The 12,697-nt window shown below is 51.3% G+C and overlaps 1 protein-coding gene across 3 annotated transcripts in view; it reads left to right on the forward strand.

Annotated features, from left to right (window-relative positions):
* DPP9 (dipeptidyl peptidase 9) overlaps nt 1–12,421 on the forward strand; it is a 29,482-nt gene extending 17,061 nt beyond the window's left edge. For 2 of the 3 annotated variants that reach the window (XM_039516137.1, XM_039516139.1), the window contains exons 10-21: nt 188–288; nt 2,201–2,378; nt 3,229–3,394; nt 3,542–3,621; nt 5,354–5,506; nt 5,965–6,100; nt 6,919–7,064; nt 7,468–7,614; nt 7,783–7,935; nt 8,654–8,796; nt 9,452–9,563; nt 11,093–12,421. In XM_039516137.1, coding sequence (XP_039372071.1) covers nt 188–288; nt 2,201–2,378; nt 3,229–3,394; nt 3,542–3,621; nt 5,354–5,506; nt 5,965–6,100; nt 6,919–7,064; nt 7,468–7,614; nt 7,783–7,935; nt 8,654–8,796; nt 9,452–9,563; nt 11,093–11,185 — 1,608 coding nt within the window. In that variant the 3' untranslated portion in view covers nt 11,186–12,421. The remainder of the gene's footprint in view (nt 1–187; nt 289–2,200; nt 2,379–3,228; nt 3,395–3,541; nt 3,622–5,353; nt 5,507–5,964; nt 6,101–6,918; nt 7,065–7,467; nt 7,615–7,782; nt 7,936–8,653; nt 8,797–9,451; nt 9,564–11,092) is intronic. The other variant, XM_039516138.1, reaches the window with a different exon arrangement.
* The last annotated feature ends 276 nt before the right edge of the window (nt 12,422–12,697 follow it).

Consider the following 12,697-nt stretch of genomic DNA (forward strand, 5'->3'; position numbering starts at 1 on the left):
CTTTTTCCGTTGACCCAACACTGTCTAAACCTGGTGTTAGTTCGGCTTAGCTACATTTCTCAGGGATGTGAGTTTTTCACACCCCTCGGAGACAGAGCTGGGCTGATGTAAGTTTTCATTGTAGACCAGCCCACAATGTTGGAACATCCTAGTTTTTTAATACTCTTTTTTTGGTCTCTTGTTGCAGATCGTGTACGCTCAGGACAAGGAGCTGGTACAGCCTTTTGCCACATTGTTCCCTACGGTGGAGTACATCGCACGGGCTGGATGGACCAGAGATGGCAAATAGTACATAGGTTTTTCTACCACACACTACCCCCCACCAGTTTACTGAGCTATTACAGCCACGCAGTGAAGAAATTTGCCTCTCACCTTTCACCATAAAGGCCTGGTTTTAAACCCACAAAAGCCAGAAACCTTGGCTGCGTTTGACTCAGCCCCTGCAATAATACAACCTTACATAGCACATGTAGTAACTGACCAAGTGGAGTACAGAGTGAAGGGCTTCACGTTTTCGAGCTTTTGTGGGTTTTAAGCTTGCCACAAGTGTAAATGACATTGGTGTATTAAGTGTGACCCTCTCTGCCCTGGGAATTCAATTAAAATTCCATGACTAGGACAGTTAACCCATAGGCACGTGGACAAAACACTCCTGATAGGAAATGAGAACATTATAAAGGGTCACGTCGTTAAATGGAACAATGATTTGTCCTGCTGCTCTCTGTGACCATGCCAGATGCATTAGAGGAAGGTGAAAAATTCCCACAATGCACCTAGTCTTTTGTGCATTCTGTATATTGGGAGAACTCCTTTGTCTCTGCAGGGGCCTAGCTGACACTTCTGGAAGGTTAGTCTCTCAGCTGGCATAGCTATACAAGTGTTAATGGTCATAACATCCAGCCCTGAAGGACTGAGTGAATCTGTATTGGGGAACTTCTTGTTGTTTGGCTAGATGGGAAGGGGCTCTTGTATTGTATTTTCTCAGGGGTGCCTGGCAGATTTAGCTACATGGTTCCCGACATGCTGTCCTTTGACAGTATATCTTTGTTTCCAAGTACAGCAGAAAAATAGTCCAGAGACCTTGGAGGTGAAGGTCCCGGCTCAGTGATTTGCTTTTCCAAGTACAAGAACCACGTCATGTTCATTTTTTCCCTTCCCCCACGCAAACCTGGATGATTCTCAGACATCCTATGGCTCTTTTTTTTTTCTTTAAAATTGTTACAGGACCCCAAAATAGCATCTGAAAAAAAAATTCTTTCCTACTAAAATCTCTTTAATTTTGCTGAAAAAGCTTGCTAAGGTTTCGGCAGGCGTCAGTCCAGATCATTCTTGTTTTGCCTATTTATAAATTGTTTTCAGAAGATGTAATTTCTGTGGCTGATCAGTAACTGGAGCATGTTGCTGCACTTTCCTTTGGGCCCGTTCTTGATTAATTCACCATGCCCCTAGCGCTAGGTTTACTCAGCGTTACATAGGAACCACAAGGCAGCCTTCTACTTCAGGATACAAGTGCCATGCACTAGGGCTCATCGAGGGAGGCAGTACTCATGAGTTTATGAAATCAGGTCATAGTCAGCAGGGTTTCGTTCATGGGAGAACCTGCTCCTTCATCTTTCCCCGTTTTATAAATCTCTTCCGCTGTGGACACAGGCCTGAGGGGTGTCCAAACCAAGTAACGATGACCTGCCTCTAGCCAGGAGGACCACAATAGAGCACCACTCCTGATTAATCGGCTGTCTCCCTTGAGAGACACGGAGCTGAGACGGGCACAACTCCTTCAGTTTGCACTGATCTTTGGCCTGTTTCTTTCCCCACTTGCATAGCCAGGCAGCAAGGAAGCTGCAAAGTGGTTATTTTAGCTTCTCGTTTTGTTTTGGAAGCTCATGATAAAACATGTGGCCCTTGCTACCCAAGGAGAGGGACTGCCCACTGAAAAGTTAAATTCTAAAAATGCAGCTCTGCTAACTGAGTTTCTTTGTAAATCGCCGTTCTAGCAAAGCTCCCAAACAACCTGCCTGTATGTTACCCGTGTACAATACCCATGGATGCCTTGGGATTCAAATGTGTATGAGTCTTTCCAATAAAGATGCAAGGTTGGAATGAGGAGAAGCCTAAATCCCCTCCTCAGCCGAGGAAAGGCTAGTGTGTTCTTGACAGCCGAGATCTGTCCATTTCACCTTTGCTAACTTTTCTTTCCCAGTGCCTGGGCCATGTTCCTAGACAGACCTCAGCAACGGCTCCAGCTAGTTCTCCTGCCTCCAGCGCTCTTTATCCCAGTACCAGAAAGTGAAGAGCAGCGCATCGAATTTGCCAAAGCCGTGCCAGAAAACGTCCAGCCATATGTGATCTATGAAGAAGTCACAGATGTGTGGATAAATGTAAGGGCACGGGGCGGTCCCAAATTAGAAACGGGCCTCTGGGTTTTTTCCCGTCCTCTTGAGTGTGAGACGTGCAACCAGCTTGGCCTATGCCGATGCTGATGATGTCCATGGTTACTCTGGCCCATGTCAAACTCTTGATTGTTCAAAGGACTGGTAGTGGGATAATAACCGTCACCTCTGGGTTACTGGTTCAAGCCTAGGTTGGAAAAGACAATTCATGGCAGTTGAGTGGCCAGAGTGAAATGAGTTAGTGAGTCTGACTCTTAGTAGATGTCTGTCCTCCTTGCAGACATCATTAGCTGTGGTGCTAATTGACTTCTTTGTGACCGTTCTGGCAGAGAGGTCAAGGAGTGAAGGGATCTTGAAGAATGAACTATCCTCAGCCCTAGAATTGGTTCCTCTGTCAGGGTTTAGGTAGTTGATGGACACGGGATGAGGGGACAGAGTTTGCATTCTCTGGGCTATCCTTGTCCTGTGGATAAACAGGACTTCAGTCCCCGGGGCTGTCAGTCTGACGCAGCTTGGTGTTTAAAAATTACACGAGAGGAGTGGGGGTGGAGGACATGTCTGCTGGACATGGGCATTTGAAAGGCCTCGTGGGCTCACTTGCATCCTGGGGCCAGATGGAAAGGCCGACGTGCCTGGTTTTTTGCGCACGCAGGGCCGTCCTTTGGTGCGACGGTAAGTGAGGATCCGGCTTTCCCCACCATCTGTCATTTTGATTTCCAATGAAATTGCATGGGTTAGTGTTGGCTCCCTAAGCTGTGCTTCTGCTGGGTTATTCCAGCATTGCTTAGCATAGGGGCTGCCCGGCTCATGGTGCTTTCGTCCATCTCTTGTCTGCTAGGTTCACGATATCTTTTATCCTTTTGCCCAACTGGAGGGTGAGGAAGAAGAGCTCTGCTTCATCCGAGCCAACGAATGCAAGACCGGTTTCTGTCACTTGTACAGAGTCACAGCCATCCTAAAGCAGAGCAGCTATGACTGGACTCAGCCCCATGTCCTTAGTGAAGGTGAGAGCAAATCCCCTCCCAGCTCGGAGGAATATTCCCCCGCCTTTCTGCCTCACCCTCGTCAGGAGGGCGTTTCTGAATGTACTCGGCTCTTGTACTCTGGCGGTGGGGGATCTATGTCTCATCCTTGCACTCCCTCTTTTCTAGAAGACTTCAAATGTCCTATCAAAGAGGAGGTTGCCCTGACCAGTGGGGAATGGGAGGTGTTGGCGAGGCATGGATCCAAGGTACCGGTTACCTTTATTTTCTCTTGCAGTGCTCTGCTTCTGTACTCACTGCCCACAATCTTGGCATGTACTTTGTGCTACAGGCTCTTGGGACCAGCTACAACCATTTAGACTTCATTTTGTTTCTAGTTTCCTTTTTTATTGCTGCCTTCGCTTCCCCCAGAAGCACTGTAGCCGGGTGCACAGAAAGCTGATTGCCTTTAATCAGGTCTCTTATTGCTCCTTCTGGGAAACCACGTGGGTCAGGCCATAAAAAGGAGTAGAGTGAGGTTTAATAGCCACAAAGACATTCTGTGCAAACCCATCGTGGGGCTGGATTGCAGCATTTTAACCCCAAAATCGGGGACGTTACCTGGTGCTTGGAATTATCCGCTTCCATCTAGCTGATCCCTCTGCAGAGCGTTTTGAGAAACAGGCTGGGGAATTTAGTGTGATGGTGGAGAGGAGGGAACTGTGTATCTACAGAATAGCCAGATAAGTGTTTTATTAGCCTGCTATTGACTTATGGAAGGCCCGGTTCCTTTCTGCTTTAAGAATGAGGTGGCCCTCAACCTAATCGCTCTGACCCAGTCGGTTTCAACTGAAATAACGAGCCTGTCTGCTGAGCCCCAATTAACTTGGATTTTTGCTCACCTCACACTCTTGAGGGCATGCAGCTAGTCTCAGCAGCTTTTCCCCACTCTGGAATTAATTTTCTGTCCCTCACACAGAGAATCCATGTGGGATGTGCTGTTTGTTTTGGCCACAGTATTGTTCTGTGCACACGATGGCTGAAATTGTACTGGCAGCAATTATTTCAATGCATTTGTCGCTCTGCAGGGTTCTATCCCTGTCTTCCTGGCTAATGTAGACGGTTCCCTCCCACCCCCTCGGAGCGCCATGCTGGCCAAACTCTGCTGCAGACCCCAACTAGGCTGGGCTAGGAATAGCATTCAGGATTCAGAAACCTTAAGTTCCCCATGAAGTTTCTAAAATGGGCCGGCTAGCTATTGTGGATGGAGCTAAGCTCTGCTGGAACTACGTTTAAAAGCCCTAGTCTAGTCTAGCGTTACAACTCTAATGCAGTGTGACCTCATCCAGGCTGGCTGGCTGGAGTGTTTTAGAAACGGCGTGATCTGGAGCCATGATTAAACAGACATGCAGTTGAATTGGGTTTGGGGTAGTGGCTATGCCGCCCCCTGCAAGGAGCATAGAGCATGAATGTATAGCACGGTGGTAGGACAGAAATGTTGGAGGTGTGCGCTGGTCAGGGGAGCAATGCTGGAACACTGGGGAGATGCATCTGTGCTTAAACAGGGTTTCAGGCAGAATGAACAGAGCCAGAATATCCTTTTTTCCTGGCTTTGCTCTTTAGCACATAGGCACAGTGAGGCTCCCCTGGCCAGCTGGCTGGCTGTCTCCTCCGGTGCACAGGACTGAGCTTTATCCTGTCTTCTAGAAGCACGGTGTATGTTCTGTAACTTACCAGATCAACAGACCGTGTGCACTAACCTTTAATACCACAAGCACCCTGTACCGCTGTGATGTTTGATTTTAAGCTGACTTTATATATGGAGATATACCTATCTCATAGAACTGGAAGGGACCTTGAAAGGTCATTGAGTCCAGTCCCCTGCCTTCACTAGCAGGACCAAGTACTGTCCCTGACTTTGCCTGGTGACAGATCGTTGCAGTGGGGCGGGGAGCAGTCAGCTGTTTTCCTTTGACACTGAGCCCTCTGTTCTCTTGGCAGATCTGGGTGAATGAGGAGACGAAGCTGGTGTACTTCCAAGGCACGAAGGACACCCCATTGGAGCACCACCTCTATGTGGTCAATTACGAGTCCCCAGGCGAGATTGTACGGCTCACCACACTGGGCTTCTCTCACAGCTGCTCTATGAGCCAGGTCTGTTTGCCCCGTCCATAGGATATCACGTAGGCTCCCTATCTTCCGGCTAGTATGAGTCCTGGCTAGTAATGATCCATGAGGGCTCCCTTAGATGCCATGGCTGCTTGTGACTGCTCTGCTGGGAGTGATCCAGTGCCTGCCATGATCTCCTATGGGACTCCATAGATGCCATCATGGGAAGTAGAGGTCCGTGCTGGTGCTCGTTTGGAAGGCTCCATGATGGACTTACTCCTCTGAAGGAGGAGTCTGATGTGAACATGCCCCAGAGAGGAGTCCTGTCTGGCTCATTTGGCAGGATGGTGACTGAACCATGAAGGCATGGGGGGGGCTTGGGGCAGGGGGAATAAGCATTGGCTAGTTCTCAAGGCCCTGATAGGGATACAGACCCCCCACTGAAGTGGCCTGAGGGAATAACCATCTTTGCTTAACCCCCATCAACTGTTTCTTGCCTGTAGAACTTTGACATGTTCATCAGCCACTACAGCAGCGTCAGCACCCCGCCCTGCGTGCATGTCTACAAACTGAACGGCTCAGCTGACGACCCGCTCCACAAACAGCCCAAGTTCTGGGCCAGCATGATGGAAGCAGCCAGTAAGTCTGTCCCGATCCCCTCTGTGCCAGGCGACCTAGCCAGGAGAGCATCACTGATACCAGTAACTGAACGTGATGGAAGGGGAGAGGCAAAGACCATTAGATGGCAAATGACCTGGCTAATTTCCACCCTGCCATGGTGAAGTCGTGAAATCCTTGGGGAGAGATCTCTTCAGTGGGTTGCTTGGCACAGACTGGGCATTGCTGGGGCCAGAGGGCCCTAATGCTATACGTTGGTACTGCCCACCCCTTGCAGAAGTTGTCACACTCCTTAAAGGGTGCCAGGTTAACGGCTGCATGTTAACTGGGGGTTCTTGACTGTGATGGTCTGCAGAGACGGGTTGGGTGGGGATCCACTGACTGCTTCATCCAAGGAATGTGTGTAGCTGCTGGCTCCTCCTGTACTCCTGTGTTTGGTGCCCATAAAGAATTATTTTCAGCTCACAGCAGCTGTTGCACCCTGCTGGGAAGGCTTTCTCCCTCCACCCCATCCTCCTCTCCCCTTACAGGGTCACACTGGAGTTACAGTGGGCTGTGCACGGTACGAGGGGCTCGGTGCACAACTTGGTGAAGTTTTGTAATGGGTTGTCCCTGCGCTGCGGGTGATCGGTTTCCAGGTGCAGGCAGACTGGGGCTCTTGTAAAGCAGGTTTTGCTAAGATCCGGGACAGTCTGTTCCACCAGAAAAGGAAGGTGGGGAGGGACCCCTGGTCTGAGGCACGTTGGGCAGAGGTTGAACTCCCCTGGTTTGGGCTGAGGAGGATGATGAAAGCATGTTGTCCTTAGCTTGGTGGCTAGCGTCTGAACTGTTTCCCGCAGGCTGTCCTGCAGATTACATCCCCCCCGAAATCTTCCACTTTCATACCCAGTCGGACATAGAGCTCTACGGGATGGTCTACAAACCTCATAATGTCCAGCCTGGAAAGAAGCATCCCACGGTGCTGTTCGTCTATGGAGGCCCTCAGGTAATGACCCAGCCATGGCCAGGACAACAGCTGACCTTGGCTCTCCTCCGTGAGCCTGGGGGTGCCATCCAGGGCAGAACTCTCCATAGCTCAGCTCTGCAGGATTGGAATTGGACAGCTTTGCCTGGAGTATTGTAAACCCCCTTTGGTGAACTGCAGATGGCTTCTCCCATTTAATCCAGAATTGCACAACTTCCCTAGTTAATGGCTTTTGCCCATCTGGCAAACTTGGCTGCCCAGCTCAGAACCTGATAGAATTTGGGAATGGCCAAGACTAGCTTCCTGCTAGTACAGAGCCCAGCCATGCTCAGTTGCTACTGTTGGTGAGGCGTGCGTAGGGCTGAAAGTCTAAAGGTTTCCCTGGGGGAACGTTCCACGTGCCTTGTCCTTTCTCCTGCTCTAGGTGCAGTTAGTGAATAACTCCTTCAAAGGTATTAAGTACCTACGGCTCAACACGCTAGCGTCTCTCGGCTATGCTGTGGTGGTGATTGATGGAAGGGGCTCTTGCCAGCGAGGACTCAAATTCGAAGGGGCCCTTAAAAACCAGATGGTAATATCCTGTTTTTACAGTGTCTCCTTTCGCTTCCTTCCCTCTTCCTGTCTCTTACGCACCAACAGAGTCAGGCTGCTCTATTTCCCTCACTGCCTTGTTCGGTGTCTCTTCAGTTACAAGGGAGGAGACAAACTGACCTTACGCCTTCCTGTTGCCTCCTCCTAGGGTCAGGTGGAGATAGAGGACCAGGTGGAAGGTTTACATTACGTAGCAGAAAAATACGGGTTCATCGACCTGAGTCGGGTAGCCATACATGGCTGGTCTTACGGGGGCTTCCTCTCCCTCATGGGCCTTATCTGTAAGCCCCATGTTTTCAAGGTGAGTCTGGCGAGGGTCGGGTGTCCTTCTCGAAGTCCCTGCTGTGTCTGGGAGGAATAATCCCGGGCAGGGAGGACCAGGGCTCTGCACCTGTCAGTGGCCTTTACTCTTTGCTGCCCTTGGTGGCTTGTGGACCCAGACTGTAGTGAAGTGTGAAAAGTCCCTGCTGCTAGCATGCCAGAGCTCCTCCCCAGAATCAGGCAGCTCAGGCTGCATCACACGTACGCTCTGGGTTTCAGACCAGGCGTGGCATGCGGGGATTCAGGCAGGTGGAGTTTAGGCACCGTGCAGAGGGAGACACTAGAGTGTTCTGAGTCAGCAGATCGTTTGTTTGATCATAGCACCTAAGAGCCCCAGTCCTGGGTCAGGACCCCATTGTGCCAGGTGCTGTACGAAGACAGTCCTTGCCCCAAAGCGGTTTAATGACTTTGCATCCCCCAGCTACTGGCTGTAGCATAGCTTCCCACGAGACCGTTACTGCCAGCACTGGAGTAGTGATTTTAATTCTTGAATCGAAAGGAAAATAACAAATGGGGGAAGAAATTCACCAACCATCCCCACACCTCTAAGTCCCCGACTCCCTGGTTGTGGGATACTCTGGTGCAAATGACCAAGGTTGGCAGGGGAGAATCACCACTTGCAGAAACAGATGCCCCCCTCCCCCCCCGAAATGTCCTAGAAAAGGAAAAATGAACCCCCCCCCATACCTGTTTGGCAGGTTGCTATAGCAGGTGCTCCTGTCACGGTGTGGATGGCGTACGATACCGGGTACACCGAGCGGTACATGGATGTCCCAGAGAACAACCAGCAAGGTTATGAGGCCGGCTCTGTGGCGCTGCATGTAGAAAAACTCCCCAATGAGTGAGTACTGTGGGGTTGGAGGCTTATAACTGGAAACCCACCCTCTGGGCACTTGCACTGTGAGGAGTGGTTGAGAAGCTGTAGAGTGTGTGTGTTGCTGACGTTATTAAAAAGCTCACAGGAATAACCCTTCCTGGTTTGTTGATTGTGCCTTGGGTTCTCCTCCCTGGTTCCTGAAACTCGGCTCAGCCAGCACTGTGTAGCATGTCAGGTACACTGGCCGCCAGTTAGCACCACTGAAGTCCAAGTCCCCCAGAGAGAAGAGTCCTGGCCAGAGCAGGACACATCTGGTTGCTGCCAGTCACCTTCCTGCTGGGCTGAGCTGCCTTACTTGGAAGGAAGATCAAGATGCAGGAATAAGATGACCAGGGAGTCTAGCTAGAGGGTCTAGTTGGGGAACAGACTGTTTGGCTTGGAGAACATCTGTCCGGAGGGCCCTGAAGGTTTGTTTGGGTAGCTCCAGGCCCCATGTAGCCTTATTTCTGCTCGGCTCATCACTGCCTTCTGCAGCGAGCCGGGGTGGCATTGTGCTCCCCCACAGGGAAGAGGCAGGGCTCCAAGCCTGTGGCACTGCGCCATGCCAAGTGGGCTAGGGGCTGGCTGGCAGCTCCCCGCTCAGGGCTTTGCTCTGATTCTCATCCTGTCCCATCTCCAGGCCAAACCGCTTGCTGATCCTCCATGGGTTTCTGGATGAAAATGTGCACTTTTTTCACACCAACTTTCTGGTCTCCCAGCTAATCCGGGCTGGAAAGCCTTACCAGCTGCAGGTAGGAGGGACTGGAGTGAGGTGGGAAGGTCTCTTTAGCCTGGAGGCAGTGGAAAACTCCCCTCCTCCACCCCCCCCAAGGGGAAATATGAGTGGAGTGTGGATGCTCTTTCACCTGGAGAAGCAGAGAGTTCTCTCCTATGACTTCCTGTGGGACTGGCCAGTAGGTGGCACTCTGTCGCTGCTTGATGTACTGCGTGTTCCAATACTGAGCAGTAGTTTAGAATCTGGACTCACCCTCTTGGCTGGTGTTTGTCCTTCTTCCCCTGCACTCTGCGGCTGGGAATCTCATTTCCCCAGGTGGCCTCTGCCCTCTGGCAGTAGCTACTTCTGCTGATGCCAGAGTGGGCTTCTCAGGCCTCTGGCTCGCAGATAGCATGCCACCGTAATGGAGCGCCGGGGTCGCTGTCTCCGAACCGTTATTTGCTCCCCTAAAATGGACTCCACCTTCTGAACCGAGAGGCAGGCTAACGGAAGGGAATGGCTCTGTGTCTAGTTGGTAGCCGGTGTGAAGTGGAGTGCCCCAAGGGTCGGTCCTGGGGCCGGTTTTGTTCAATATCTTCCTTAATGATCGGGAGGCTGGTGTGGACTGCACCCTCAGCAAGTTTGCAGATGACACTAAGTTGCGGGGGAGAAATAGATACGCTGGAGGGTAGGGATAGGATACAGAGGGACCTAGACTAACTAGAGGATTGGGCCAAAAGAAATCTGAGGTTCATCAAGGACAAGTGCAGAGTCCTGCACTTAGGACGGAAGAATCCTATGCACTGCTACAGACTAGGGACCGAATGGCTAGGAAGCAGTGCTGCAGAAAAGGACCTAGGGGTTACAGTGGATGAGAAGCTGGATATGAGTCAACAGTGTGCCCTTGTTGCCAAGAAGGCTAATGGCATTTTGGGCTGTATAAGTAGGGGCATTGCCAGCAGATTGAGGCATGTGATCATTCCCCTCTATTCAACATTGGTGAGGCCTCATCTGGAGTACTGTGTCCAGTTTTGGGCCCCACACTACAAGGATGTGGAAAAATTGGAAAGAGTCCAGTGGAGGGCAATAAAAATGATTAGGGGGCTGGAGCACATGACTTATGAGGAGAGGCTGAGGGATCTGGGATTGTTTCTTCTGCAGAAGAGAAGAATGAGGGGGGATTTGATAGCTGCTTTCAACTACCTGAAAGGGGGTTCCATAGAGGATGAATCTAGACTGTTCTAAGTGGTACCAGATGACAGAAAAAGGAGCAATGATCTCAAGTTGCAGTGGGGGAGGTTTAGGTTGGATATGAGGAAAAACTTTTTCACTCAGAGTGGTGAAGCACTGGAATGGGTTCCCTAGGGGGAGGTGGTGGAATCTCCTTCCTTAGAGGTTTTTAAGGCCCGGCTTGACAAAGCCCTGGCTGGGATGATTTAGTTGGAGTTGGTCCTGCTTTGAGCAGGGGGTTGGACTAGATACCTCCTGAGGTCCCATCCAACCCTGAGATTCTATGATTCTATCACTTATTCCTAATTAAGGGCCATCCCTTTTGCTTCTGCGCAGATCTACCCCAACGAGAGACACAGTATTCGGTGCCCCGAGTCCGGAGAGCATTATGAAATCACACTGCTGCACTTTCTACAAGAATACCTCTGAGCGCACAGGCCTCTGCAAACTGTTGGACACTGACAGCTCAACTCTGCCTCCTGCCGCTGCCCACCCCAGCCCAAAAGCCTCCTCATCCAGTGCACAGATCACTGAGTGCCCACCCCCAAGCGGGGGTGCTGCCTCCAGTGAGGGAGGGGGTGAGAGTCACCCCTCCTGTTTCCTCTGGACAGTGCCACCTCCCTTCACTTTCCAGCTGGAGCTCTGCCCTGCTCAGCTGCTCTCCTCTCTGGCCTGGCTGTTAATGCTTTTTTTTTTTTTTTTTTTTTTTTGCTGCTACTCCCTCTACGCTGGGAAATCAGTGGAGTGTCTCCAGAGGCTGAGATCTGCCTCTTTCCTTTTTCCCTCTACTGCACCTCCACTCACCTGCAAGAACTCCGTGCCTGTGCTGGAGATGGACGAGCCGAATCAGCAAGCTGCCTTAAGCCAGGAGGGAAAGGGGAGAGGGTGATCCACTGCTGCGTCCTGTGGGGTCTGATCACTGCTGCTGCGTCCTGGCCCGTACGTGACGAGCGTCTGGGCCCTGGGATCTGAGAAGAGCTCCGTAGAAGCATGCAACACTAGTCGTTTTTTTTAAATTAATTTTTGCATAGCAGAGTGCGGGAAGCAGCTGGGGTTGGCCACAGTTAGCATCCTCGGGCACCTTTCTCCGCTTGCCGCTCCTGGGCGGAACCGTGCCAACAGAGAGCCTGGCAGCTGAAGCAGGTCAGCACTCGCCTCTACAGGAACCGCAGCAGCAGCAGCTGGATTTTGCCCCATACAATGGATATTTATGCAACTACTTCCCCCCCCCCCCCCATTCTCTCTCCTTCCCGCCCCTCTACCCTTTGTGCTGTGTCCCAGCCCTGCCTTTCTCTCCTCACCCATGCCCTGAGCTTTCAGACGTGCACTGAAATTGGCTGTGCTTCAGTTCTCTGCGGGTCAGTGACTGTTTCCCTCGCGCATCTATTTGGTGAACACTCTTCTGGTTTTTATTTTCCTACTCAACCGGAACTGCAGTTCCAGGGAGGGGGGGGTCGAGCAATTGCACCTCAGGGTCGCACCCACCCCCCAAGCCAAGGGTTCTGCCAGGGGCAAAGAAAAAAAGAACCCCCCCCAATGAACCACATCAACTTGCCCTCGAGTATTTTAAGTGCGTATTATGAAAAGAAAATATTTTTATGGATTCTTATTCTTTTATAATTATGAGTGTACGATGTAGCGACTCATTAAAATATTGGAAGCAGACCCAGCCGTGCTCTCACTGGTCTTCAGACTGCCCGGCGAAGCTGGGGGAGGGAAGCAGTCCCTCGCCCGCCGTGGCCGACGCTGCTGGCGGGGTGAGCGCCAAAGGCTCAGGTTTGTTGCTGAGCATTGGGAACGTATTACGCCCCTACGACATTCCTCAGGAGAACCATGAGCGAGGGGTTGAAATTGCGGACAGCTGGGACTCTTGGATTGTAGGCCTGCCCCTGGCTGAGTGTGGCCTTGGGGGAGGCCGGGTTGGAAAAGGTTGGCCTCAGG

The sequence above is a fragment of the Mauremys reevesii genome, linkage group 26, assembly GCF_016161935.1.
Source record: "Mauremys reevesii isolate NIE-2019 linkage group 26, ASM1616193v1, whole genome shotgun sequence".
Taxonomy (NCBI): Eukaryota; Metazoa; Chordata; order Testudines; family Geoemydidae; genus Mauremys; species Mauremys reevesii.